This window comes from Drosophila gunungcola (assembly GCF_025200985.1).
Source record: "Drosophila gunungcola strain Sukarami chromosome 2R unlocalized genomic scaffold, Dgunungcola_SK_2 000013F, whole genome shotgun sequence".
Lineage (NCBI taxonomy): Eukaryota > Metazoa > Arthropoda > Insecta > Diptera > Drosophilidae > Drosophila > Drosophila gunungcola.
In genome coordinates this window covers 1,713,558-1,739,652 of record NW_026453171.1, presented here as the reverse complement: position 1 = coordinate 1,739,652, position 26,095 = coordinate 1,713,558, and the positions used below count along the sequence as shown (strand labels likewise).

At 36.8% G+C, this 26,095-nt stretch overlaps 1 protein-coding gene across 3 annotated transcripts in view; it reads right to left on the bottom strand.

Annotated features, from left to right (window-relative positions):
- The window catches only part of LOC128256262 (broad-complex core protein isoforms 1/2/3/4/5), a 52,145-nt gene extending 26,505 nt beyond the window's left edge, over positions 1–25,640 (bottom strand). For 2 of the 3 annotated variants that reach the window (XM_052986545.1, XM_052986547.1), the window contains exons 1-3: positions 25,097–25,638; positions 21,386–21,650; positions 21,154–21,318 (exon numbers count right to left, since the gene is read on the bottom strand). In XM_052986545.1, the coding sequence (XP_052842505.1) occupies positions 21,154–21,318; positions 21,386–21,535 (315 nt within the window). In that variant the 5' untranslated portion in view covers positions 21,536–21,650; positions 25,097–25,638. Of the gene's footprint in view, positions 1–21,153; positions 21,319–21,385; positions 21,651–25,096 lie in introns of all 3 variants that reach the window. The other variant, XM_052986546.1, reaches the window with a different exon arrangement.
- Positions 25,641–26,095: the final 455 nt, after the last annotated feature.

The following is a 26,095-nucleotide window of genomic DNA, read 5'->3' as shown; positions in this document are numbered from 1 at the left end:
TACTGCTGTTGCATCTTTTAACATTGCTGCTGTTAATGTGGATATACTTATGTTGTGCTGTTAACTGTTGTAGTTTTCAATGTTGGTTTTATTTTAGCTAAAGTTGTTGCTTCTGTCTCATGCTGATGTAGTTGTTGTCGCCTCTGCTGATTTTGCCGGCAGCAGAAGCGACCGAACGGCGTCGGCGACTTCGTTTTTGCGGCTTAAATGCGCACACATCAACACACATCAAGCGGAATAGTACTACTACTCACACAAACAAGCGCAAAGTCAGCGCTTTAGGGTGCCTCACCTTATGGCAAATAAATTGACTTCTGGATAATACTGCTCAAAAGACAATGGAAAGTGTGGCGTCAATAAGCCGGGTTTACAATCCGTGTTAATGAAGTCAGAAGGAAAACCCAAAGAAACCAGAGAAATCTTTTCAGAACTGAAGAGGATTAAGGATCTCGAAGTGGGCCAACATTTTCTTAATGATCTGGGAACTATGAAAAAAATTTGATAGCAAAAATGTGTTTTAAAGTGGGAAAGTTGTCTAAATCAAGAACAAAATAGCCGACCTTAGTCAGAACTAAGGAAATACCTTTTCACCATTTAAGACGACTAGTTTTGGTGACCACAATTTCAATTAGTGACCTTTTATTATTTTTTTCAAATTCTTTTGAATAACTTTACAAATATTGGGGAAACCAATAATTAAAAAATGTAAATTATTCGCTTTGTATCACCCTAATACCCCTGCCCGCATACAGGTAACGTGAGGAAATAAAAACGGCCAGGCGTTTATGCATATGGAACGCAGACACATAAGCAGCAAGAAAGCATACGTCATACAGTGAAAATGTATGTGGAAAAATACGCGGCGACAACAACAGCAACAACAACCATAACACCAATAATAACAACAAACAATAACGAATGGCGATTTTTGCGCGTGAGTAATTTGTTGACTATGAGTGTTGTATTTTGTAGTGTTGTGAAAAGATGTGAGGGGTACATATGTATGTATGGTGGCATTTGTCCAGTTTTGTCTCTTGAGAGGCTTCTGCTGCAGGTAGGCACACACACACTCGCATACTCGCGCAAAAACCCAAACACAGATACTCCGACCCATACACAGATATAGATACTTTTGTATGGTGGTAATTATCGGTTTTCGATGCCATATGGCACTGGGCAAAAAAGAAAACAAAAACGTTAAATACGAAACGAAACCGAAATCGAGACGTATGTAAGGGCCCTCAATTTTTTTTTTTTTTAGCATTTTCTGGTGTTGGTGGTGTTATATTCAACCCAACGTTGCTAACTAGACACAATTTTAACCTGCTACGGATTGTGTCGAAACGCCCTATCTATGCATATGCGGTTGTTTGGTCTTTTTTAATTTTTTTTTGGCATCATGCATACTAACTCAATTAGCACATCGTGTAAACGTGATGTGGGAACAACCAAAAGTCTCCCAAAGGCGCCTGCCTTTGGGACCTTGCCACAGTTTGGGGATTTCGGATGCCTTGCAAACAAACAGAACCAAGTACAAATGTTCGGGAGCTAAAATGCAATCGACGATTCCAGGAAAACGCCAAACTGATCATGCAAACAACAAATATCAAGTCGCCGAACACACACACACAGACACACACTATCGAAAACAACTTTGGGGCAAGGGTTGGGGATACGGCACGCCCATGAAGTGAATGCCTCGGATGTAGTCCAGCGTTCAACAGGTAAATCTCCACTGTACATATACACTGGTATATAATACACAGTATCGCCCATATAGGTTTGTACATCTGTGGTTTTTTGGGAGTGTATCGCAGACTTCAACGGAGTTGGAGTGTCCAGCTGCTTTCGTTTTTATTTTTTACGTCTGCGATTTTTATTTTTGACACGAATTTTTGGCTTCATTAATGGAGTTTTCGCAAATACACTTCATAAAATAGTGAAAATACAAGTAAAACTTAACAGTTTCAAGACAAGTCTTAAAGTAATATGACTTTAATTTTGTATCTTTACCTTAACGGTGTTATAAAATCTAGGGTTATCTGGGATATCTAGAATTTTCTACCTTAAAATCCTAGTCACTCAAAAATGATTTGAAAGGAGCAGAGATTTATATAGCAACTCAAGGACAGACAACTTTTAGTTGGCTCTGTTAATTCAAAAAGGACCCCACAAACGTTATCGAGAGTATGGATACCTTAAACTAGGGTATTCCATCTTCGACCTGCTCTCAATCAATAATATCTCCGCTCGTTTGCTGCATTGTGATTCAGCTTGCATTTTTGCGCATTTATCGAAAATATTTGCTCTGGCTCAGCAGCTCGGCTCATATTGAATTCAATTTTAGTCGTATCCGCTGCTGGCCATCGATGAGTGAAACTTACAGTTCATTTGTTGGCTTTACTTTTATTTTTTCCGTTTTTGTATTTTTGGAATATTTGCTGGGCATTACATTGTCACGACTTGGCTTACCTGCAAAGAGAAAGATAGAGAGGAAATTGAGGTCATTAGTAAAAGGTTTTTCAGGTGTCGGGCTAACGAACTGCTTACGGCTAATTAGTGCAAATGTTTATAGATTTTCAATGAGTTTACACGCATACGAGACGAAAAATTATTTAATTTTCAGTACTCAAAGGGAAAGCCTTTAACGGACAGTCAATAAAAAACATCAAATAAACCCCAGAGCTATATTTTAACCCTCAGAAAATAAACAATACAAAAAAAAAAACATCGAGAAAGGAAACTAATTTTGAGTAAGAATCCTGAAGCCTCAAACGAAATTTTTAATTACAACTGAGCAGAAATTTATGTACGAACTCGGAGCAAGGAAAAAAGCTGTGAGTACTGGAAAAGAAAGCTGAGAAATGGATGGAAAAGGAATGCCCAGGGTGTTCAGGGTTCAGGGTGTTCTGTATGGGAAAAGGAAAAAATCTGTGCAAAGGAAATCGACATGCAGATTAAAAGGAAGTTGCACAAACCGAATGGACAGGCCAAAGGGCGTGGTGGTGCGATGCTGGTTGTAGATTGCGTAGAGCCAAGCAAAGGCAGAAAAAAAATTCGATTATCTGCGAGAGGAAAACTGTAATTAAATCTATGGGGTTTTCCACACAGGACGCCAAAGGAAATGTGAGCGAGTAGGGGGGAGGGGACGGACGGTCGAAGAGGAGGGTATCAGAAAAAATGCAACGAAATCACGTAAAGCAAACTAATACCGCAACAAGGCGTGCAGATTGCACTGGAAGAACAAGAAATGCCAGGAGTGGGTGGTGGTGATGCGGAGTCCAAAAAATGGGAGATGGGTGGCGGAAGGACACACAGCTGAGCCTGCGCAGAAATTGCTTGGTCCTTGGACTAAGAACTGGTCTGGGGTTTTGGGTCTTAGTCTGGGGCAGTGGTCTTTAGTGCCAGGGATTAAGAGCGGAGCCAAACGGCATGAGCTTAGGCTCTCGGGCGACCATTGAAACCATGATGATGGCACTGCCTGCCAAACACACACACAACCTTTAAAATACAAAAAAAAAATTGAAAAAAAAAGTGGGAACGCAAAGAAGAGGCTTCATTAGCATAGAGGATAGAGTGCCCGAGTGCGAAAAGAAAGCAGACGACGGGGTAAATATCCAGGCGGAAATGCGCCACAGTTTAAGAGCTTTAGACTGAATGTTACCGTCGAAACTTAGCTGGATTCCCAAGCATACTAATGTCTAGCTTAAATAATCTTCAGGACTTTGAGCCCAGGATCGCAGTTAAAAGAATTTCTAGTTTATGAATAACTGCATGGAGGGATTTAAAAATTATGACACAAAGAGTTTGAGTTTGTTTATTTCATTCATTTAATTATTTATTTCATTTAAAGACAACAAAGCATCTGACAATAATTAAACGATTGGAATATTGGCCTGTCCAAAAAAGAGTTCTCACCCTACACATACAGATTGTTTTATCGATACAATTTCGCTTGCCCACTCCCTGTATTTTTTCTGTGGACTTGTCATACATACCCCTAGCTGCAATATTGGCAGGGTATGGAATAGGAGAAAAAACAAAGCAATGTCGAAGTAAAGCGTTGCATGTGCGGCTTATGTACCCCATTCCTTCCCTAAACCTGCCACGCCTCCTTGCCACATAGGACCTCCAAAACTCCTTCCATTCAACTGCCGCCTGGCTACAGTTGCGGAAAATGAACAAACGCCAAGAAGAATGCTCCTCACGCTCCTGCTTCCTTCCAGTCCTGATGCTGGTATGGTGCAAAAAAAAAAGGACATTGTGAAGGATGGAAAAAATGCGGGGAAAGGCAGTGAGAAGGGAAGAAGTGGGAGCATAGAGAGTACGCTCTGGGGGACGCAAGATGCCACTAACTCAAACTCAAAACTCGAGGTACCAAAACCTTCCGAAAAAATCCACCTGAGCAGCCTGCAACAACTTGCACTTGTACAGAGAGAAAAAAAACTGTGAGTGATTTTGGGTTATAGATTTCATAGTTAAATAGAATCAAACTAAGACAACTATTCTTAATTATATAAGTTCGCTAGGGAAGCATAATTATGTTGTAAAAAATAAATTATGCCTTTTTGGATCCACTAGTCACTCATAAATAAAAATAAACTTATCCGGATTTAGATATGATTTTAAATAAAAAAATAATTGGATTATATTTTTTTTGAACAAATTACTATGCTTTAACTTTGAATGTTCAGATGGGACCTTATTTAATATCTGTATTTCTGAATTTATTTAAATTTAATTTAGTTACTTATTAAACAATTCTTTAGTTTTTTTAGTGCAGGTGAAATAAAGTGAGCTGCGGTGGTTAGTTGGGTGTTGCAGGAGCAGAAAAGAAGAGGACAGGACAGCGCCGAACAAGAGGAATGGATTGGGGAGTTCTGGCAGGACGCGCAGTTTGACTGCCGGAAATGAACATTGGAGTTGGGCCCTGGCTCTGTTTCGGTTTCTGGCTCGGATCTGGGGGATCTGGGAACTGGGATCCTGGGTAGTTTCAGTGGGACGACTACGTCGACGACGTCGGAGCACAAAAGAAATTAATTTCATTTTTTTTCGCCCTCTCTCTTTTGGCTTTCCTTCATTCTTTCCATTTCTATTGCCTGGCCTTCTCTTCGCTTTTTTTCTTTTTGTTGTGTTTGTCTTTGTTGCTTTGGCAATGTTTTGTTTTACCCTCAAGTTTGCTGCAACAAAAATTGCAAGGGAAAAATTTCTGCTAAACCAAACATTGATTGTCAGCTGGTGTGTAAGGGGAATGGGATGTGTGTGAAGATGAACAACGACTGCAGAGGAAAAAAAGGTACTTATAAAGTCAATTCAATATCAATTTAAAGTTTTCTTTTTAACATCAGCAAGCCAAAAATTTTCCATATCCAGGTTTTAAATTGAGATCAACGCATGTTTATGAAGATAAAAAGAAAAAACCTTGTTTACTGTTCATATTTTAAAACGTTTCGTGCTGAAACTTGCTTTAAAAAAAAGAGAAGTGATCAACAGAATAGTTTCAAAACCTGTAAATTTGTTTTATCTTGTTAATTATATAGGTTAGTCACACAAATGACAAACCTATTGAAAATCCTTGGTATTGATGAGCAATTTTGTTAAAATTTTTCTTCTGTGCTTGGAAATGAAATAGAATGCAAACTGGCCCAGCTGCCGCTTGTGCTGATGATGATGATGGCATTTCCCCAGCTAAGGCCCAGAATAGTTAGCTTAGGGAGCGGGAAAATTGCACTTTGCATGCTGCCACTGCTGCGGGACAAAACAAAACAAAAAAAATTGAAAAAAAAAAAACTAAAACAAAAAGCGGCGAAGGAGCAGCCGGAGAATGCTGCGGCGCGGAAGTAAATGAAGATTCGCTTGGGCTATAAACTGTCTCCACACACAGATACAAAGAAACATCCATATACGGGGACACAGGGCAGCATTTGAGTTACGGAAATGAAATGTCAGAGGAGAAAGAAGAAAAAAAACTAGGACAGGGAGCCTGGAGAATTGCCCCTTATGGGGCCCGATGTTTGTGAACGATGTTGGCTTAAATGCCAGGGTCCAGCCTAGACTAGGACCCCTTTTCCTTTCCCGACTTCGCCGATTTTTTCGGTCTCTATGCTCCTCTAGTTGAGCTTCGTTTCCGTGGTGGACTTTTGCCTGCGTGAACTTCCGGTTACGAGCTTCGGGTTCCTCCACCTCTATATTTCAGGTGTCCATATGTGCATCTATCTTTTTTTCTTTTGTCTCTATTTTTTGCAATTTACTAACTACTTTTACGCGCTCAGCTTTTGGCCAAAAACCACAGCATTTTCTCTCACCTTCCCCGCTTTTCCTTGTTTAGTTTACAAAATTACAACTACAACACGAAAGCTGCCTTGCATTTTAATTAAAAATTCTTCAAAATTCGCTTTGAGCTTGCTTCGTGAATTTTCCATCCCCTGTCTCCCACCACTTTCTTTTTATTTTCTCTTTGGGTCTGAGTGTTTTTTTTTTTTTTTTGCTGCTACCAATAATAATACGCTTGTTGTTGGCTATTTTGCTGCTGCTTTTACTACTGCATGCCACCCAAAAGTAGACCACATATTTTTAATTTGACTGCAGCACAAGGATAAAGGAGAAATGTTGCGGTGGACCCAAAAACCTGGTCATATCAAATGGTCAGGTGCTCCTGAAACCGGACAAAGTTAAGCAAGTGAACTGTAGGTAACTTGTATTTTTTAAACTTATATATAGACATTTTAGGTATTTCGGGTTATATTTTGAGTTAATGAATATTTACCCATTTTTTTGTCTGTTTAACTCGCATAAATATTATATAAAGAAAATTAAGAACGGAGAGGTTTTTTTTATAGAAATGTTACATAATGTAAAATCAAAATCAATCACTCAAATCAGCATTTCTGCTAATAAAATTCAAGATAATACAATTTTTTTTCGCGACTTGAACTTGCAATAAAAAAGGCGACAATATGGGGTCCATATTTCCAGCAGATGAAGAAAAGAGAAAATTATTGAGAGTATATAAAACCTAGAAAAAAACAAGCGGAATCAAATATAAAAATAGAAATATACAAACAAAAATTAAAGAAAATTCAAACTTAAAGACTTTTTTTTTTTGAGATAAAATGATAAAGAAAAGAAAAGTAAGCATAGGTGAAGAAACAAAACGCAAGAAAAAATCGCAGCTGTCAAGGAGTTGGTGTTTGGGGTAGCATTATCAAAATACATAATAAAATGGGGGGAGTAAGGCAAAGGAAAGCAGACGGCGGAAAAACATATGGGAGCTTGCACGAGGTGCTCAAAAAGGAAAAGGCAAGAAAAACGAAGAAGCAAGAGAGTGAAAGAAGTAACTGGGCTCAGCTGACTGACGAAAATAGTACGCGACGATAGAAAATTCGCGTGTATGTGTTTGTGTGGGGGGAGGATGATGATAAAGGGGGAAAACGAGGAGATGAAGAGATGGTGGGATGCGGATGGCATAGAAAAGAAACAGAAATCAGCCGCTTAAAGCGGCCGGCATTTTTATTATTATTTTATGTTATGTTATGTGGCCTTGGTTCGCTTTTTCTTTCTGTTGTTTTTGCCTCTTTCACGCTTTACTTTTATTTACATTGTGCGCAACGTTGCTATTTTATTAGTCGGTCATATGAGGAGTTCCTCCGTTTTCTTTTCTTCTCCTTGCCCTCTTTTTGTGCTTTCTTTCCGACTGAATGTGTATGGGTTTAAAAAAAATTGTTCTCTTCTCGTGGCTTTTATTTTGATTCAACAACTTCAAACATTGCCGCAGGTCCATCTATCGTTTTTGTTTTTCCTAATTTTGTTTTCTATTTTTCTAAACATTTTTATTGCCTATTTCCTAGCGCTTTAGAAGCGAATCCTTTTAGCTTTATTCTTTGTTTTCAAAATTAGGTTTAAAATGGATATGATAAGTAGTTTATGAAAAACAAAATACTACGCCCGCAAGGTCAGAAAAATTAAGTAATATTGATGGACTCACAATTACAGAATGTGGAATCAGGGACAAAATTAAACTTTGTTTAGCTACTGTTTTTTAGAACAACAATACCAATTTGCTAAATATTTAAATAAAAATAACAGAAATTGTACAGGGGAATGGTCTTACAAAATTGGTCGATTTACTTTTTGGAAATTGTATCCCATCAACGCATAATGTTAAATCAAATTTTAAAATGTGTCACTAAAATAAATCAAGCATTGTGGTTGAAATTTCATAATTTTTTTCTACTCAAACTTATATTACGCAACTTTTTTTTGCATAATTGTTACACCTGCCCATTTTTTGTCGTTTATATTGGCATTTATTTAACAAACACATGCCAATTAATAATCATGTGCATTAATGGTTGTACTTAAAAAACACACTAATACAATTTCTAGATGTAAACTAATAATCTTTTTAGTATAAACTAAATTTAGCTAGCTCTCTATAAATAAACAATTCTAGTAAAACAAAAACGTTTTGTTTTCCGAATAGAGACCTACTATCCATCCTCAACTATCAATTATTGGTTTTAAGTTTATTGAATGCCCAAAGCTAAGATTCTGCTTCTTCGATTCAAGGACTCGGCACAATAAAGGGACCGAATTTTTAAGGGGTGGCCTAAGTATAACTGGTAGGAACAAAACGGGAATGAGTTTTTGTCCAATGAAGCACGGCGAAAATGGGACGGTCGGCCAAATAAATAAAAAACGCAACAAAACTTAAACCTTTTCTTTATATAATATGCCCCTAGACCGTCCACACAAACAAACAACTATATACCATTTTGAGACAACAACAAATGTAATCTATATCTTTGCAGTACAATAACAACAAGCCCAGTTTAAAAGTGGAAAAAAATACTTGTATCGAGAAAGGGACGAAGACGAAGAGGTTCGGTCAAAAAAGCTTTTGGGGAGGGAAAGGCATCACGAAATCACTGGGTGTGCCCGGTGGTTCGGTGTTCGAGGTGTGGGATTAGTTGAGAAATAAAAACCCAAAGCCAAGCCAAAAAAAATCTGCTGATGAGTTGGAAACGTAGCCGAAAAAAATCGGTTATTTAGTAGTTGTGTGGGCGGCAGCACTGGGCGAATATTTTTCCTCCTTGTGGATTTTTCTGTTGTTTTGTTTCTTTCTCTTTTTTTTTTTGGGTGTGCTTCGAAAAAAAAAGTTGAAAAAAGAGAAATTAAAACAAGGGACTTTTCCATTTGGCACCCTGTGAGAAGGAGAGCTCTTCTGTATCCTTCTTTAGCATTTTTTTCACTTCTGCCAAGCAAGCTGCTGACTTTTATGTAATTATATAGCATTGTTCAATGAATGCTATAGGTAGGGGATATAGGGAAGGGGGTCGTGAAAAGTGGGTTTGATTGGTGGTGAGTCCCAATGTATTTGTTAAAAAACGCAATCGTTTGAAATTTGAATTCCAAGTGGAAATTGTGCAATGCATGGAATATAGTATTGTGGTTTTTGTGTGAAAGACAAAGAAAAAAACACAAAAACCCCTAAAAAAAATCAGATGAAGTTATTTGCAATATCCGATTGTTAGGTTCTCAGTAAATTTACCAACTATTAAAATAGTCAGGAACTTTAAAAGGTGTTTATTTAATATATTAATGGAGTAAAAATTACTCTGATAGACAGTTACTATAAATCACTAAGGAATGAAGGTTAACAAATGAACAAAATGAAAGTTCTATAGTTTGGATTCGAGGACATTTCTTCTTTTGTATCCTAAATGCACTATATAAATTCATCAACTTATTTTTTGGAGCCTTTATAAATGTTCTACTACGAGGCAAACAAAAAGTCCTTTCAGTTGGCACAATATCCCCACTATTCTCGTTTTTCACGCACTTTTTTGTAGAAAAATACATTTTTTACCTGGAAGGCATTGGGGTAAACTTTAAGCTGCTTGCCTTTGCCATAATTTCAGCTTAGAAGTTTATTTATTTCTATTATCTGATTTGACTGGAGGATTGCCCCGGAGCGAATCTTTTTTGGATATTTTTTCGCTGACCTGCCGCTGACTGTGATTGATGTTATGTTGCCGCACTGCTCGCCAATCCGATCGATTAAAAAACGGAGAAAAAGAAAAGAAAAAGCGGTAGAGACAAGAACCCAGAGAGGGAGACAATTGCACCCTTAAAAAAATGGTGAGGCAAGCCAACAACAAATAAAAGGAAAGCAATGAAATGAAAATGCCTGTCCAGTTGTTTTACATTTTCTTGTGACTTTCTTGAGTAAATTTTCGCCTTTTTGCCAGGGGTGGTGGTTCGTCCCACCCGCTTTTCTCCTTTTAACACCCACCACCTTACCAGCGACTCATTTGCGCACTAAAAAGAAATTAAGAAGTAGCAAATGAATGCAAGAAAAAAATGGAAAAACTCCCAGCAAGAATGCCAAAGGGAATGGGGCATAAACACAAAAAAAAAGGGAAACAAATTGAAAAATATAAAAATCACAGCACGGAAATACCCTGATTACGCTATCTGTGACTGTGTGAGTGTGGCGTAGCGAGGGGCGGGGCAATAAGCCGCCTTACACCACCCACTACCCCTTCCTCGTGCCTCCATCTCCACCATCTCCCAACTACACCAACAGCAAGCAGAGCCGCTCAATAGGCTTGTGATAAGCAAAAGCGATGCTTGAGTGAGCCTCAGCCTCCCTCCACAATGCACCCACACCGAAACCCCGCAATCCCAAACCCCTTATAGCAACGGACTCGGACCCGACTGACACTCGCAAAAATAGTTTAATGCCCTGTATAAATATTACAAAAAGTTTTAAGAAGTATTAAGCGCAAAAGAGTGGCCTGCTACAAAACAAGAAGCATATCTTAAGGAGGTCTCTGGGGGTCTTCAAAAAAAAACATTTTATTTTCCCAACACTTTTCCAATTTATTAATCAATCAAGGGAATTAAACTTCTTTTTAATTTCAAATTCTGAGGGTACAAATATTTTTTAACAGGAATACTCGAATAAATAACCTAAAACATGGTTATCTAAAACAATAATTCATTTAACAAAGACTGGGCTTGAAAATTTAACGAAGTTTTATTTCCTATATCCCAGGTTAATTAGAACTGACCCTAGAAACAGAAACGGAATTCAATTCTTGGGCTTTATTACACAATGTTCTTAGGGTTATAAGTTTTTTTTGAAGTTGTTGTTTTCTTTTCAGTGCAGGAAAGGAAGAGGAATATGGAAGGGCCCAACGGTCGGGCCGCTGTTTGGACTTGATAACCCGCCATTGTATACAAGTGAGGCCAAGCCGGCGCATAATCGTCGCCGTAGTCGACGGTTGGCCCTCAACCGATTTCTTCCTCTTCATGGAAAGTGGGGATAACTACGGGGGCTTAAGAGAATAAGGGGTTTTGGGGTCATAGTTTGCAAGGCAGCTCTTTTCTTTCCGAGTGCACATCTGCTCATTCGAGACTCCACCCAGAGTCACAACTTGCTCCAACTTGGACTTTATCATTTCAAAGGCTTTTGTTCTTATATCATTCACATCATGGTCAACGAGTTTTTGTTGAACTCTTCGCGATCATTTGATTCACTGATTTCTTTCTTCTTTTACTCCAGTGATTGGCTTCTTCCATGCCCCATGCATAAGAGGTGCATAGTTTTGCTGGAACCACTTGGCGAACTTTGACGCTGCTTGATGTGTGAACTTTTTTGCCGGACTGCAATCGATTCGAGCTCAGCGAGGCAACTTCGAGTAGTTTACTCGAATGGAACTGTGTACTCCAAAGTTCAGCAAACAACATCAAAGGCTATGCTGCAAAAACCTTGATTTCTTCTCTACGAGTAGGTTTTATTGCCGTAGTCTTTGAGTCTTTGGCAAGAGAAGAGAAAAAAGCAAATCGCCTATGGAATCTTAGCACAAATATATTCGACTTATAAAATAAAGCCTTGGGAAGGTTAATGAGTTAACTTTTATTTTATACATTAGCTCTTGTTTTAGGTCAAAGATTATTTTAATTCGAAAAATCGGACAACTCCGCGTTTATAGCAATATTCTAGTTAAAAAATATTATAAAAATATTTTGGGGGAATTAAAATAGTCAAAAAAAGTTAGCTTTTGTTTTTAAATGTTTGCGAACTTTTACTTATACAATTAGTTCTGAAAATTCAGATTAATTAAAGGTCCTATTAAGCAACACAATATTTTAAAATAAATTAATCTAGTAATTAGTGTTGTAAAAACCAGTATATTAATTAAGGGTCCTAATTGATTATCGATAAGAACGCTTGAAAATAAAGCCAAGCAAAAGTCGAGCACAAAATCCATTTTGGGTGCGCCCCCAAGTGAAGGAATCGGGCAAAATTTCTACATTTCTTTTTTGTACGCCTTTGTTTCGTTATGTCTCAGTTTTGCCGTTATTCTGATGGTCGCTAATTGCGAGAGTGTGTTTGTAAATGTGCGTGCGAGGGTGTGTTTTGGGTTGGATGTATTCGTGGGGGTTAGGTACATCTAATTAATGGCATTATTTTATGTGGCCTAGCCCAAAAAAACACGAAACTTATGGAGTACATTACGTCCGAAAAGCGCCCAAAAGAAAGCAGCAAAACAGAAAAGGGTTTTTTATACCTTGATCGGCGAATGGTTGTTAATTATTCCAGGGAACCAAGCATAGTAGATTTGTGTTTTTAGTTTTAAAGTTGACAAATTGTAGTAGTCGACGTGACGGAATTATTATCATACAAAAAACGGTTTGCAATACCCAAAATAAAATTAGAGAAAATAATAGATTTTATCGTGTAATAATTAATGACAATAAAAAGTAGTATATTTTTTTCGTAGGACGCAATCGGTGCGAATAGTAGATATTATATGTGTAACATCTCCTTTTAATAATGTTTATCAACACGTGGCTTTGGTATTTGTTGTTTTTTGCTATAAAAAGAACTGAAATCAATGAATATGCGGCAAAAAGAGAGCGAAAAGGAGTAAACACACGCGAATAACGCGACGAAAAGGGAATGCACATTTACATATTGTATAAAATATATAATCATAAAATGGGAAAAAGCGCACATGTATGTTTGTTTGTTTGTGTGAGGGAATGCCTTTTACTACGTAATGCAAAACGTATAGCTTTTTTTTTAATTTTTTATGCGTCTGCAGCCGGCAGTTCTGAGAGAGAGACTGGGAAAGCGAGAGAGCGATGAAAGGAGAGCGCGCGCGACTAACGGGATCAGGTGGGAGAAAGAGAGTCCGAGTTTTATTTTCAGCACATGTGAGTTTTTTATAAAACTTTTTTGATTTAAATTGGCACTAATGAAGGGTTTTTTGTGTTTTTAACGTTATATTCTTTATAAATTTATTTTGGTTTTTGAACAATTTTTTTGTACGTTTTTCCTTTTTGTTATTGCGTTATAATAACGACGTTACAATTCCGATTGTCCGAGAGATCGAAAGCGCGAGACGAGACCCACCGACTACAAATACAAATTTTGTCTGATGGCTGGCGACGCAGCGCTGGGCGAAATTGACCGTCGTCGCCGCTGCCACCGCTGCAGAGAAGAAAGAAGAAGCAGAAGAAAAGTAGAAGGAGGAGGAAATATAAAAAAACATATCAGCAGCAGCAACAACAACAAGAACAGAAGAAATCTCACTCAGATCTGTCTCTCTCGCTCTCGCTCGCGCTCTGAATTACATAGTACATGTGCGACAGAACGATGAACGATGATGATGAACCGAATTACAAATAAAAAGAATGATGCCAAAAGACGACGACAACGCCAGCGATTAGCAAAAGCAAAAGCAAAGGAGCAAAAGCACTCACACACACCACAACGCCCTCCCCACCCACTCACACATACATATAGCATACATAGCGGTGGCGAAAAAAAATCGGTCGCAATCGGAAAAAAATGCAAAGGCAGCTACAGCGGTGGCGGCAGAGCTCTCTCTGCTCTCCACATAAAAAAAAGAGAAGACGAAAAAATAAAACATAAGCAAGCTCACACACACACCGGCTCAGAAAAGTACTCAAGCAGGCTGGAAAAAAATGAGAAGAAACTTTGAGCCTGAGCGCCAACTGACAACAACAACAACAACAGCAGAGGGCAAGAAAGCCGAGGAAAAAAATTGCGGCACATCACGCGCATAGTGGGCCAAACCCCATATTTAATGAATCTAAAGATACCAAATGCTACATAAGATTGACCAACGTTTTTAAAAGCTTTTATTTTCAAACACTTTCTTAGAAAATTGCTTAATTCCAAAGATATTACATAGTTGGACAAATTAAAATTCCATAACTAAATTTAAAAATCGAATCGATATTTTGCTGCAATATCCGTAAATTATTGAAAAGTGTGCACCGGTAAATCATGGGTAAAAATGATTTATAAATGTACCGGAGCCGAAAGGTGGTACAATTATCACAATTGGAAACAGTGATAGTGGATTGAACTTGCAAACAGCGCACAAAAAATAATTTGCATTATTGATGAGGGGAACAAATTTCTTAACAAACTTGTTTGGGGACAACAGAAGAGGTGGAAATAGAAAAAAAAAATTAAAAAAGAAAAATATACAAATGAGTGAAAAATATACATAGCGAAACCCACAGTACATAGCACCCTTAGAAAATGACCAGCACACTGACCATCTACAGAAAACCCCAACCCCAAACAAAAAAAAACTCCAATACTGAAACAAACTCAAACTCAGACTTCCGACTCGCGACGCCCATTAACTGGAGATGAATCCCATTCTCAGGACCCCATGATTTGTGTTTGGGTGTCGCGTAGACATTTCTCCCCATTTCCCGAAGAACGCCAAACCAGTAGCAAAAACAATGGAACAGATGAGCAACGAATAAAAAACTAGAATAGTGCAGCAATTGATGGAAGGACGACGTAGTTGTAGTTGTTGTATTTGAAAATGGCCATAAGCGAGAACAAGCAACATGGATGTAAAAATGGGTGTGGACATTGCGCGGATGAATTGGAAATTCGAACTGGTCCAATGCCGTCCTAATTGGAAGCCGTTCTGGACTAGGGCTTACCAAAGCTAATGCAAAGTCGAGAAATTGATTTTCACTTTTTCTCATTTGGCTATCTTAAAATTCGCATACTAGATTCACGTATTTATAACCACCCAAATAGTTAATTTAAAAAAAATGCTCCTTTTCTTCATTTGATAAAGAATTATTATAATTTGTCTTATTTTATTGTCTTAAAATAAATGTTAGTAATAAGTTAGATATCTAAGGTACCTACACGATTTTCAATATTAAATCCAGCTTTCTACTCTTACGGACTTCTCGTATTGATTTTTAAAACATCCAAAACTATGACTAACGCGCCTAAATTTAAGGTTTGTATCATTAATTAAAATTATAAAATTTGTTTGTTAAATAAAATCCGTAAAGTTTTCAAATATTTGTAATATACGACTTTATCCACTTTGAACTTTGAAATGTAGTTACTAAATTCGACGCCTCATCCCACCGTGCAGCAAAAACAATGCACGTTTCGTGAGCCGCAGAAAAAATTGCGCTCTCTGGTCGAAGCAGCTACAACAACTACAACAAAAACAAAAACCAAAAGCGGGAGGAGTGCGAGAAAGAAGAGCGGCGAAGACAAGAAGCAGGACGAAAAGTTGAACAGAGAAAAAAATCCTGATGGAACTGGACAGACGCAGCGTCGTCCGCAAAAGGGGGTTGGCTAAAAGAGGTGGGGGGGGGGGGTGGTTTTGGGGCGTTAAGGCTACGACTTGGACTGAGAATGAAAGTGTATGGGTCTCAATGTGTGTGTGAGCAGCGGCCATTGTTGGGGGCACTCACACACACATAAGGGCGGGCAAAAAATTTTTTCTTTGCGCTTCACTCAATTTCGATTTTTTTCTTTTAGTCCGTTTCCTTCGAAAAGTTCAAAGTTGCAAGCGCGCTCTCGCTCTTTCACTCAGCAAAAAAAAAAACGTAATTCTGTTTGCAAGAAAGAACGAAAGAAAAAATCGGAAAAAATGCAAGCCAAGTGGTTCAGACAGAGGGAGATGAAAAGAGAGAGCGAGTGCGGGTGTTGAGCCACCCCGTTAACTGATGTCCACCTTACTCCCCGTCTCTGTCTTTCTGTCCGTGTATTTGCGACCGTTTCAGCTGCTCACATAGTTGGCCAAAGATAAAGGTGAAGGAGTGAGGGAGAACACTGAGGTACACCGAAAAAAATTACATATGACATGATGAACAATTTAACCCTAGAAGTTCAAGTTTTGAAATTGAGCAGATAGATAGTACATTCTTAAATTATCTTTAATTTTCATAAATTTCCTACTTTTTTTTAGTTTGCATTAGTTTGCAATAAAGAATGTGCATCTAGGGATAATCATTTTTTTTTTATTTTTGTCAGATAAATATTATATTATTATCCCTTAAATCTATTATTTACACTGAAATATATGTATATGTGCCAACAAAGCATTTCATTAAAGATCAGTGGGATATAAACTGGAGCCTTAATTTCCAGAAGTGGGTTCCTCAAGTAATTGTATTTAAGCAAAAATAAGAAAGCATCTGTAAATCTAATTGATTTTGCTCTGTTTTTCTCTGTGTAGCACACATGCAATGAGGCCAAAAGAGGGGAGGCAGCAAGTTGGTGGGTGGGAAAGGTACGACGCATTGGGAAGACCCTCAAGTGTTGGCATGCAAAAAATATAAGAAAAAAAAGCAGAAAAATAACAAAACAAAAAATACATAGCAATAAATATAACCAAAGCACATGGCGTGGCAGACACATGCATTTAAAAGTGAAGGAGCACTGAGGGGGTTAAGGGGCTAAGGCAACTGGCAACACTAAATCATACGTGTATGTGAGTGTATGTGTTGGCTGACCACGTTTGCTAAAAGCATTAAAGCAGCGCCAGCATTAATTAACGCTTAGCGAAAATCGAATCTGAGCTTAACCCCAAAAAGAAGGGAAGAAAACAAAACCAAGAAAGAAGTGTGGCAACGCTGGGTTCAGTAAGCGTGTGTGCGAGCGAGATACATATGTACTACATAGAAGCGTAAGAAACCGTTTCTTGAAGCGGCTTTTTCGGGTGAGCCTTCTTCACGTCAAAGGAGTTCCATTAATTGTTTTTAAATGTGCCTGCAGAACAATTACAAAAGCCACAAAGTAAAAGAGGAATTCCAATATTTTTTAGGGTGAACCTAATTTTAAAGAAGAAATTTTAGAACTTTAATAATTTTTTAAGGAATGCTAAGTTTTTTTTATAACTATTTTCCAGAAAAAAAAAGTTAACTTAAAAACAATAAGAAGATATTTGTTACATTGGCATTTCAATATAATTAAGGTAGACCTTAAGTTAAAGTTTAAATTTTTAAATTACCTATTAAAAAGATTTATTTTTTAAGCCTTTTTTTACCGTACTGAAGGTTATCACAAATTTTAAGTACAAACTTAAAGGTTCAAAAACAAAAGGTTTTTCCAATGAGCCGTTTTAAGAATCTTAAACTTTCTTAATCCATGTTATTTAAACGATATAGTTAACGTCAAAGTATTCCTAACCATTTTAGACATTTTTAACAGTTTTAACTAATATTTCTTTAAGCTGGGTGGGTAATTCAAAAGCCCCATTAATATTTTAACTAATTAAGCTGACTTTGTAATTCATTTATGTAGTTAAAAAAGTTTTTATAAGAACTCATATTCTTGGCCAGTCGCAACAACAATGAGTAAGTTTGGCAAAACAATTTTTTTCGTTGGGAAACTCCACTGCACGTCGTCCAAAAGTACGAAAACTTTTGTACTTCCCTCCCATTTTCACAGGGGTTTTCCCTTAGCGTTGCCAATCTGAAGTCCGTACAAAAATTTTTCAAGGCGAAATGGACGCGCCAAAAAAAAGGGGGGCACCACACACACTCCCAGAAAAAGCAAAAAATTATTCCCAAACACACACACAGAAAATACGCACCAAGACGAAAGCTCCAACACACACAAACGGCAGTTGCGGTTGAAACATACAAAAGTACAAGGGCAAATACAATAACAACAAGAAGCGGCGAAAATAAAAATGGGCGAACAAAAAGAAATACATAAAATAAAGGAGAAGGAGGAAACTCCAAGAACATGTGCAGAAACATCGGCGACAAACGAAAGAGATACAGCTGTAGTTGTAGTTGTAAAAATCCCCACAAAATGAAAATAAAGTAAAAGAAAATAGAGGCGCAAAAAAAATCAGCAACTTGTGGAGGCTAAGAAGGGGGAGTGGGTGGTTGGGTGGACAGATGGCCGGCAAAACTTTGCAGCGAAAATATAAAAATGGAGCGCACGTCTGTGACAAAAACAACAACGAGGCGTAGGGGGAAAAGAGAGCATGAATGGGAAGTCGCCGCAAGAAGAAGGAACGGCAGAAGAAGGGAGCTTAATGTGTGTGTTTGAGTGGGAGTGAGAGAGTGGACCACCGTTTGAGTTGTTGTTTGTTGTGTTTTTTTTTTCGCGTCCCCTCAGCTTGAGTAATTTTTATTTCTCAACAGCGACGGCGACTTGAGTGTGAAGCAAGTTGAGCGCTCGCTTATTTGCTCAAGCGGACACACGTCTCATTGGCCACCACTGTAATATGGTTGTTGTCCCCGCTTAAGTGGTTGCTGTTTAAATAAGTTAATGTTAACACTTAACAGCAACGCGGATTTCAGCTGTATACATTAACATAATACTTTTTGTGGATAATACGTTTTCTTGAATTAACCTCTTATTACCTTTTATATTATAGATCATCAATCTGAATTTTAAAACATAAGTATGTTATCTTAAAACTAAAAACCAATTTTCATTTTATAATGCAGTATAGTATCCAGTTTCGAACTTTTTTGCGCCTCATGGAAAATATTAAATAAAATATTCATAAATGTAACCACAATTTTTTAAAGAGATGTTTTTTGGCATAATGTTTAACCGGTAGCTAGCCTTAAAAAATTAAAACATGTATAGTCTATAAGCACAAATAGCAAATTGTAATGCAAATTATTCAATAAATAATTAAAATGTCATAAAATAAAAGTTAAATTTACAATACTAAATCCATTGCTCGATTATTATGTGGCATTTAAATGACAATAATAACTTGTAAGGAAATCAAATTGATGTCTGATCCAATTAGTTTCACGAATTGATTGGCCTAATTTAATTTTTCGCCTGCCCTAAGGTAAAACTCTTTGACCTGCCAGCTAATTATTGCTGAAAAATCGATACATTTGCAAAGCCCCAATGCACAGACAATGCAAATCAATATTAATTACAAGTTGCGGCAACAACAAACCTGTGGCCATGTCACATCGATAGCAAAAGCAACGACATTTCCCCGATAAATGTTCAGAGGTGGTATATATAGTTCGTTCTCTATAGCACAGAGTCTATATGCCCCAGAGCAATCGTCAGCAGCAAGAATTAATGAAGCACACAAATGACAATTACATTGGGGCGTTGTCGTCAAATGCAAAAAGCAACAGAGCGGGGCACGTTGATGCACCGAAAGAAAGGCTTACTTATTCAAAATCAATAATATTTTTAATGCTACTTATTTAAGCCAAAATAATTGTAATGAAAATTGGTTCGATTTTTTTTTCTTTTTATTTTGGAAACAAAATTACAAACTATAAACGATTTTAGTTTTAACAATATACTTATAACTTGTCTCTACTCCATACCTCTTTTATGTACAATAAGATAACCGCCAAAAACCGCCAAAAAAAACGGAAGTGGTTTTTTCGGTTACTCAATTTCAGCGAATCCTGATTCAATATTTCAAACAGACTAATTTTAGAATGTTTCCTATAAAGTCTGTTAAAAATAGATTTGAATTTGTTTGGACAGGTTATTAAATTTCTATTTATTTGAAAATTAAACATTTTCTCATTGTTTTAGTAAGGTTGTTTTCTATAACCTCAGATTAATGGTTGTTTTGTTTTTAGAGGGATAGGTAAAATATGTACGAGAAGCATTATGTAATAAATATATTTCCTATCAATAAAAGAAAAATACAAAAAAAAGGGTTCTTAAAAAATCTAAACAAATATGGTAGAATTAAGTAGATCTTCTTCCTAAAAGTATTTTTAAATTAACTTTTAAAGTTTCTGGATCTGGTTGACTTTTTATTGGATATATCCGTATACAATCTAAATTACTACATTTTGAATTGCAATTTAAGAAAAAAAATGGTCACAGTGTAGTAGGCCGGTTTTGGTGGGTGGCATTCAGATAAATACGGGAGAAAAGGGTGAGCTTGGGGAGAGGGGACTTGCAGAAGCGAGCTGTGCCGAGATAACAGCGACCCTGACAGTAATTGTACTCGTACCGCTCCGCCTCTATATTTGTGCGTTCAATTTAAAAAATAACCACTTTTGCGGTTTGGCTAGCTTGATTTTGTTGTTTTGTTTGTTGACAAACCGATTAATAGGTGGTAATTGTGGGTGCAGTGTATGTATTTCATTTGATTCGACGATCTAGTTTATACAATAAGTTATTGCTATTTTCATAATTATATGATTTTATGCCAGCAACAATTGATTATATTTTAAAACCCATTAGTTTACCCATTTTTTATATTTTTGTATATCAATTATAAAAGTTTTAATTTACACCTTATAACAGGAATAAGCCATTTGTTATAGAATGATTACTGTTCAATAAAGCGATAAACATTCTGATTTAATTATAATAATATTGATTTAACACTTATTAAAGCTGATATTTTTATTTAATTTACGTTTTGCTAACCAAACAAAGATGAGATAAGAAGAAAGATCCTAAAAATAGTCTTCAACAAAATTATCTAATCCATGAATTGTAAAGATTGTATAAAAATGTAAACATTTTATGGAACACATTTTATCAAATCGGATATTCAAAGATGAAACGTGGAATTATACGTCTATTAAACTTTCAGGGTAACATTGTAAGTAAAGTATTAGTATTTCTCATTCATTTATCGGATACTACAAATTAAATTAAATAAATAGGAATATATTTGTAAACTATTTGAATTGTTTACCTATTTTATTTTACGGTTTTATCGATATGTATTTATCATTGGTTTTATCAGATATTTACCTTATTACAATTTTGCTTGAATGTTTTATGCAAACTAAAAATACCATCTATCTATAAACCATCTATACGAATCTTACTGGCTAAGCGAACACTTAATATCGACTCACCTGTAGTTCCGATTCAGTGACGTCTATTTCACCGCGATAAACAAAATCGATAATGGTTTTCAGGTCAGTGAAGATAATGTCGGCGGGCAGGATGATCGTGGGATGTTTGCAAGGGTTCTCGAGCAATAGTTTTTGGAAATATGTCGAGCAGGCGGACAGGACAACCTAAGAAAAGAGCAAAAGAGGTTATTAGATTGATATGTGTATTTGTGGAACTTGGCGGGATACTCACCTTGTGCGCCTTGAGGGATCCGTGTTCGCAGGACAATGTGACATCCACAAAGGATAGATCCTCGCGCAGCTGTTGGAACACCGATGTCATCGTATTCTGATAGTTATTCCAGCGCAGGCTGAAATACTGATGTCCTCGTACCGCTGCCATTTTCAATGGTTTTACTTTTAAGCTTCCTCGATAAAATCCTTTTGCTGGCTTCGGTTTATTGTTGTCGCGCCAATGTCGTGACGTGTTCAACACGCTGTATATATCCTATATCCTGCTGGGAAGGCGAAAAGTGCTTGAATTAGATGCGGTGGTTTACATCGGGCTGGGAAATGGGAAATCAATCAATACAAAATGAGTGAGGCGGGGCTGCATCCTCCGTTTTTAGTTCTTCGTGAATCGCCGTCCCCGATGCAACTGAATCACCACCAACCACATGTTGAAGATGCAATAAAAAAGGAGTCGCAGTCAGTCGGTCCATTGTGTTTGAGAGCTTTGCAACGAGTTTCAGGGAATAAGCACAAATGTTGGAGGAGAAGGTAGGAAAATTTATGAAAGACGAACCCTGGTCGAATAGCTAATGTCCTGTGAGACAAGCTGTGTTATCTAACACCTCCTGGGCAAGCATCTTATCTTAAATGTTTGTTAATTCATAATTTAAACATAAAAAAAAATATTACGTTTTTGAAAAGCTCAAGAAAAGTATCTGCTTAAACTGATAAATAAATTGTTTTTTACACACATTTTTTATAAGTTTCAAAATTCAACAAAAAAGCTGCAAATACGGAAGAGGATTAAAAAAAAAACAATTGAAGCACATACTTTTATAATTTGTTTTTCTATCTGTCTGAATTTCATTAGCAAATTGTCATTATATTCGAAACTATCCGTTTCGTCCAAAAAACTAGAAAACATTCCACCGAGTACTTTGTTTTGAAAAAATTTCCGAAAATTACCTATTTATTAATGACTTACACTGGTAGACTTATACAGCATTATTTGAGAACAAATAGTTTCTGATAATGGGCAAATATTGAAAAAAAAGATCCACAACTTTAGTTTAAATGTTTATATTGAATTAAAAGGTGCCTGATAAAACGTTCTGTCTAAATATATGTTTTATTTTAGATGTTTTTATTTAAAGCTTAACCATTGACAGCCAAACGAATGGGAACTATTTCTACTTTATTTAGTAATGGTCATGTCGGCTGGTTTTAAGCACTGCACACTGAGCCAGCATGCTCGAGTTTTGGCCAAAAGTTCGTATGGGGCCCTTTTTAAAATACTTACTTATTTAATAATAAGTAATAATAATTTCCGACTTTGGTTCAACCCTTTAAGAAGACAAAACGCTCCCTAGCTTTAATATAAAAAAATAATATACAAATATAAAAATAATTGCTTTTTGGCCCAGTGTGCACTGGTGGAATAGTTTTGTTTTGCACATTTTCATGTAAAATGCTGGGCCAGGCCAAAAGGAAGAAAACCAAAACAGAAACCAGTTTTCAGTGAATCTTCTTTTTTATGCGCTGACGAAGGGTATACTAATTTTGGTCAGAAGTTTGTAACGAAGTTAAGTGATGCTAAGTAATTTTTTCGGTCGTCTTTTCTTATATATGTATGTTCCTTGTTCTTAAGCTTAGAAATCTTAAAAACAATTGGATTATTAATTAAGGCATTTTTAAAAGTACCAGAACTCTGTTTATAGACGCACTTATAAATTTTGATCAAAATCAGACGACAATATTCTAGGGGTTTCGTGTATACAATGTCAATAAGGGCAAATAAAGTTTTAATAAAATCACAAACCTCCAATCTGCTATCAGGAAAAAGGGTATTAAAAATTTAACTGGCCGAAGTTAACATGCTTTTTCATTTTCAATGGCACGTATTGAAGCCTAGACGTTTTTTTTTCTAGTTGGGGCATTGTCAAAAAAAGAAATAAAAATAGTATAATAGGAATGCTGAAAGGATGCTTGAAGAGGCAACTTGCCGTGCAAATAGAAGGGGAGGCAATGTGGCAAGGAGGAGGATGAGGAAAGGAGAAAAAAACTTTTGCTTGCAACGTCTATCGCGGAGGTTGAAATGCAACCACAACTTTATTCCAAACAGAACAATCAAGAAAAAATGAATTTTTATTACAAAGTCAAAACTACAGTGGAACCTGCTTGAGAAAACATATTTTGCAACTGGAATTTAATATACATAATTAATAAAAAAGGTGAACAATACATATCCAATGTTCTTTTATTACATTTTATTTTCAGACTTTCTATAGTTTACTTTTGTGTATCGCCCTCAGACTTTAATTTATAGTTCATATACTTTGAAAAGATTTACTGTGTTTTCATATTGTTATTGCAGAAGATTCGCAGTCAAAACAAACCAGCGGCAAGAAAACAAGGTGTAAAGAGGAGAAAGAATAGTTGTCACCACCCACTCAAGTATCAGGTCTCTCTCGTTCTCTTTGTTTCTCCCATAGAGAGGCTTATCATTAATCGCGCATTATGCGGCCTGTTTGTTCCAGTTGTTACTATTCTTCTTCGTTTTGACTAGACCACGTTTTATGTTTCTGCTATTGTTCGCGTAATTGTTGCTCGCTCACTCTCTTGCACACACATGCTGCAGATTTGCCGCTTTTTGGAGCCCCTTCATCTTCTTCATTCCCCTCTTCATCTGCATTTTTGCATGTTTATTTGGCAAATGGATAATGTGTGTTCGTAGTGTTTGTGCTTTCTTTTTACCTTTTCTTTGCTTTTAAATATTTTCTTGCACTCCATATTTTTGGTACCCTACGAAAGGCTTTGTGATCCGACAACTTTAAAAAAAAATTGTACGGTAATTACAAAAATATATATGTATGTATAAACAAATTTTTCAGATCGTTAAGTTATACTGAATTCAAAAGTAAATAACGAAAAATGAATGTATACATTTTTAAGTTTTTAAATCTTTCCGTTTAAAAAAAAAGTAAATTTAATAAAATTGTAATTGCTTTCGTGCAAAAAGAATTTTAATCAAACATTAAATAAATGTAAAATCAATAAATAAAGCCACAATAATAAGCGGAATATGCTAACAATTATTTATGATTAGACCAATTTAAATTATTTTTAGCTTTAAACCTTTTTTTTAACTTTTATTCCTTAAAGTGATCTGAAGCCCTATTTGCCCCACTGTCTGCTCTGTTAGTAACCACAATCCCACTGCGCCTCGTTTGTCCACTAATAGACTGATTTTGTCCCACAGTCGTGTTCCAGGCAAGGTAACTTCGTTTTCGTCGCGTCTCTTCTTTGCTTTTAGATGGTGCGCAAGCGAGCGAGTGAGATAGCTGCTTTGCGGGGGCGAGAGAAGAAGAGGGGGAACAGCGAAGAGGGGGAGGCAAGGGCGCAAGACAAGTGACAGCGCTCAGCGAAATGAAAGAGTGGGTGAAGGAGAGGGCAAAAGAAAATGGATTTTAAACATTTTTGTTTTGATTATTATTGTTCTTGTTCGTCGCAAAACTCTTTGCAAAGCAAATTGGGCGAGGAGAGAGCGGGAAAGGAAGTGAAAGAGTCGAGCGGAGAGAGAGAAGAGAGCGCTGTAATGTAAATGTAATGCTGAACAATTGCATTTGCCAATTGAAGCCAATTGAAAGGTTTGCAGTATTTTTATTTTTCCCCTCAAACTACAAATATGTTCGCCTCTTATTTTTAGTTTAGTTTTGTGGGGCTGCGCCTTTACCTTTTCGCTATTTATATTTGAATTTCGCTGCTGCTGCAATTTGCCGCCTGCCTTTTTGCATAATAATAATAGAGGAAATACGTCAAAGAGTTCCCGTTACGTTGCGTTTTGTTGTTGTTTTTTTGTACTGCATACGAATTTACCGCCAGTTTTGTGTTGTTTTTGTTGTTGCTTCTCTTGTTTTTTTTTCTTTTGCGTTTAGTACACCTTTTTTTATTAATTTGTTCGCTTTTATTTTTATTTTTCGCTGCGCCTTCTGCTTCTACGCTCGCTCACGCACACACGCGCAGCACCACACGAACACACACACACGCATTGCGATTGGTTTTTCATAATTCGCAAAGCAAAAACTTTAAATTTATTCTATTTGATTTTTTTGGCTGGCACGCTGTCGCTGCTTAATTTTTATTGGACTAACCATTTCGATTGGCGCCGCACTTTGACCGCTTCATAATGCGCTGCTATAAATTTCCAACCGCGCTTTTCCGCACTCTTTTTACGCGCACGCACACCGAATTTCGCTGGCAAAACGGAATTTAAAATAATAATTATTTTTTCAGCTCGTCGTTCATCGGAGTGCTCGTGTTCGCCATTTTCGTGTAGCGCTGCCAGATAGTTGTAGGTCGCTAAAAGGTAGTAAAAGGTGTTATAAGTTTGTAAATTACATTTGTTTTAATTTAAATCACTGCCTTAGTTTCTTAAAAACCTATGTATCTTATCAATGTATTTTGTTTGGTGCAAAAAATCGTTGTAAGTATGTTAATTTACCTAAAAGTATTAACTAGGTGGCATCACCTTATCGGTCGTTCTTTGCCCCGCCACATGTACTATCTAATTGTCTCGCTCGCACTCGTTACATTTGGCCTATTGATTTTTTTCACTATGGACTTTGCATTGGGCGCGTAAAATTCAGCAACTTAAATATAAGTTCAAAAATTTTACAATTTTTATAAGTTGCCATTTGCTCAATTGATCTTTTTTTTAGAGCGTGAAAAAGAA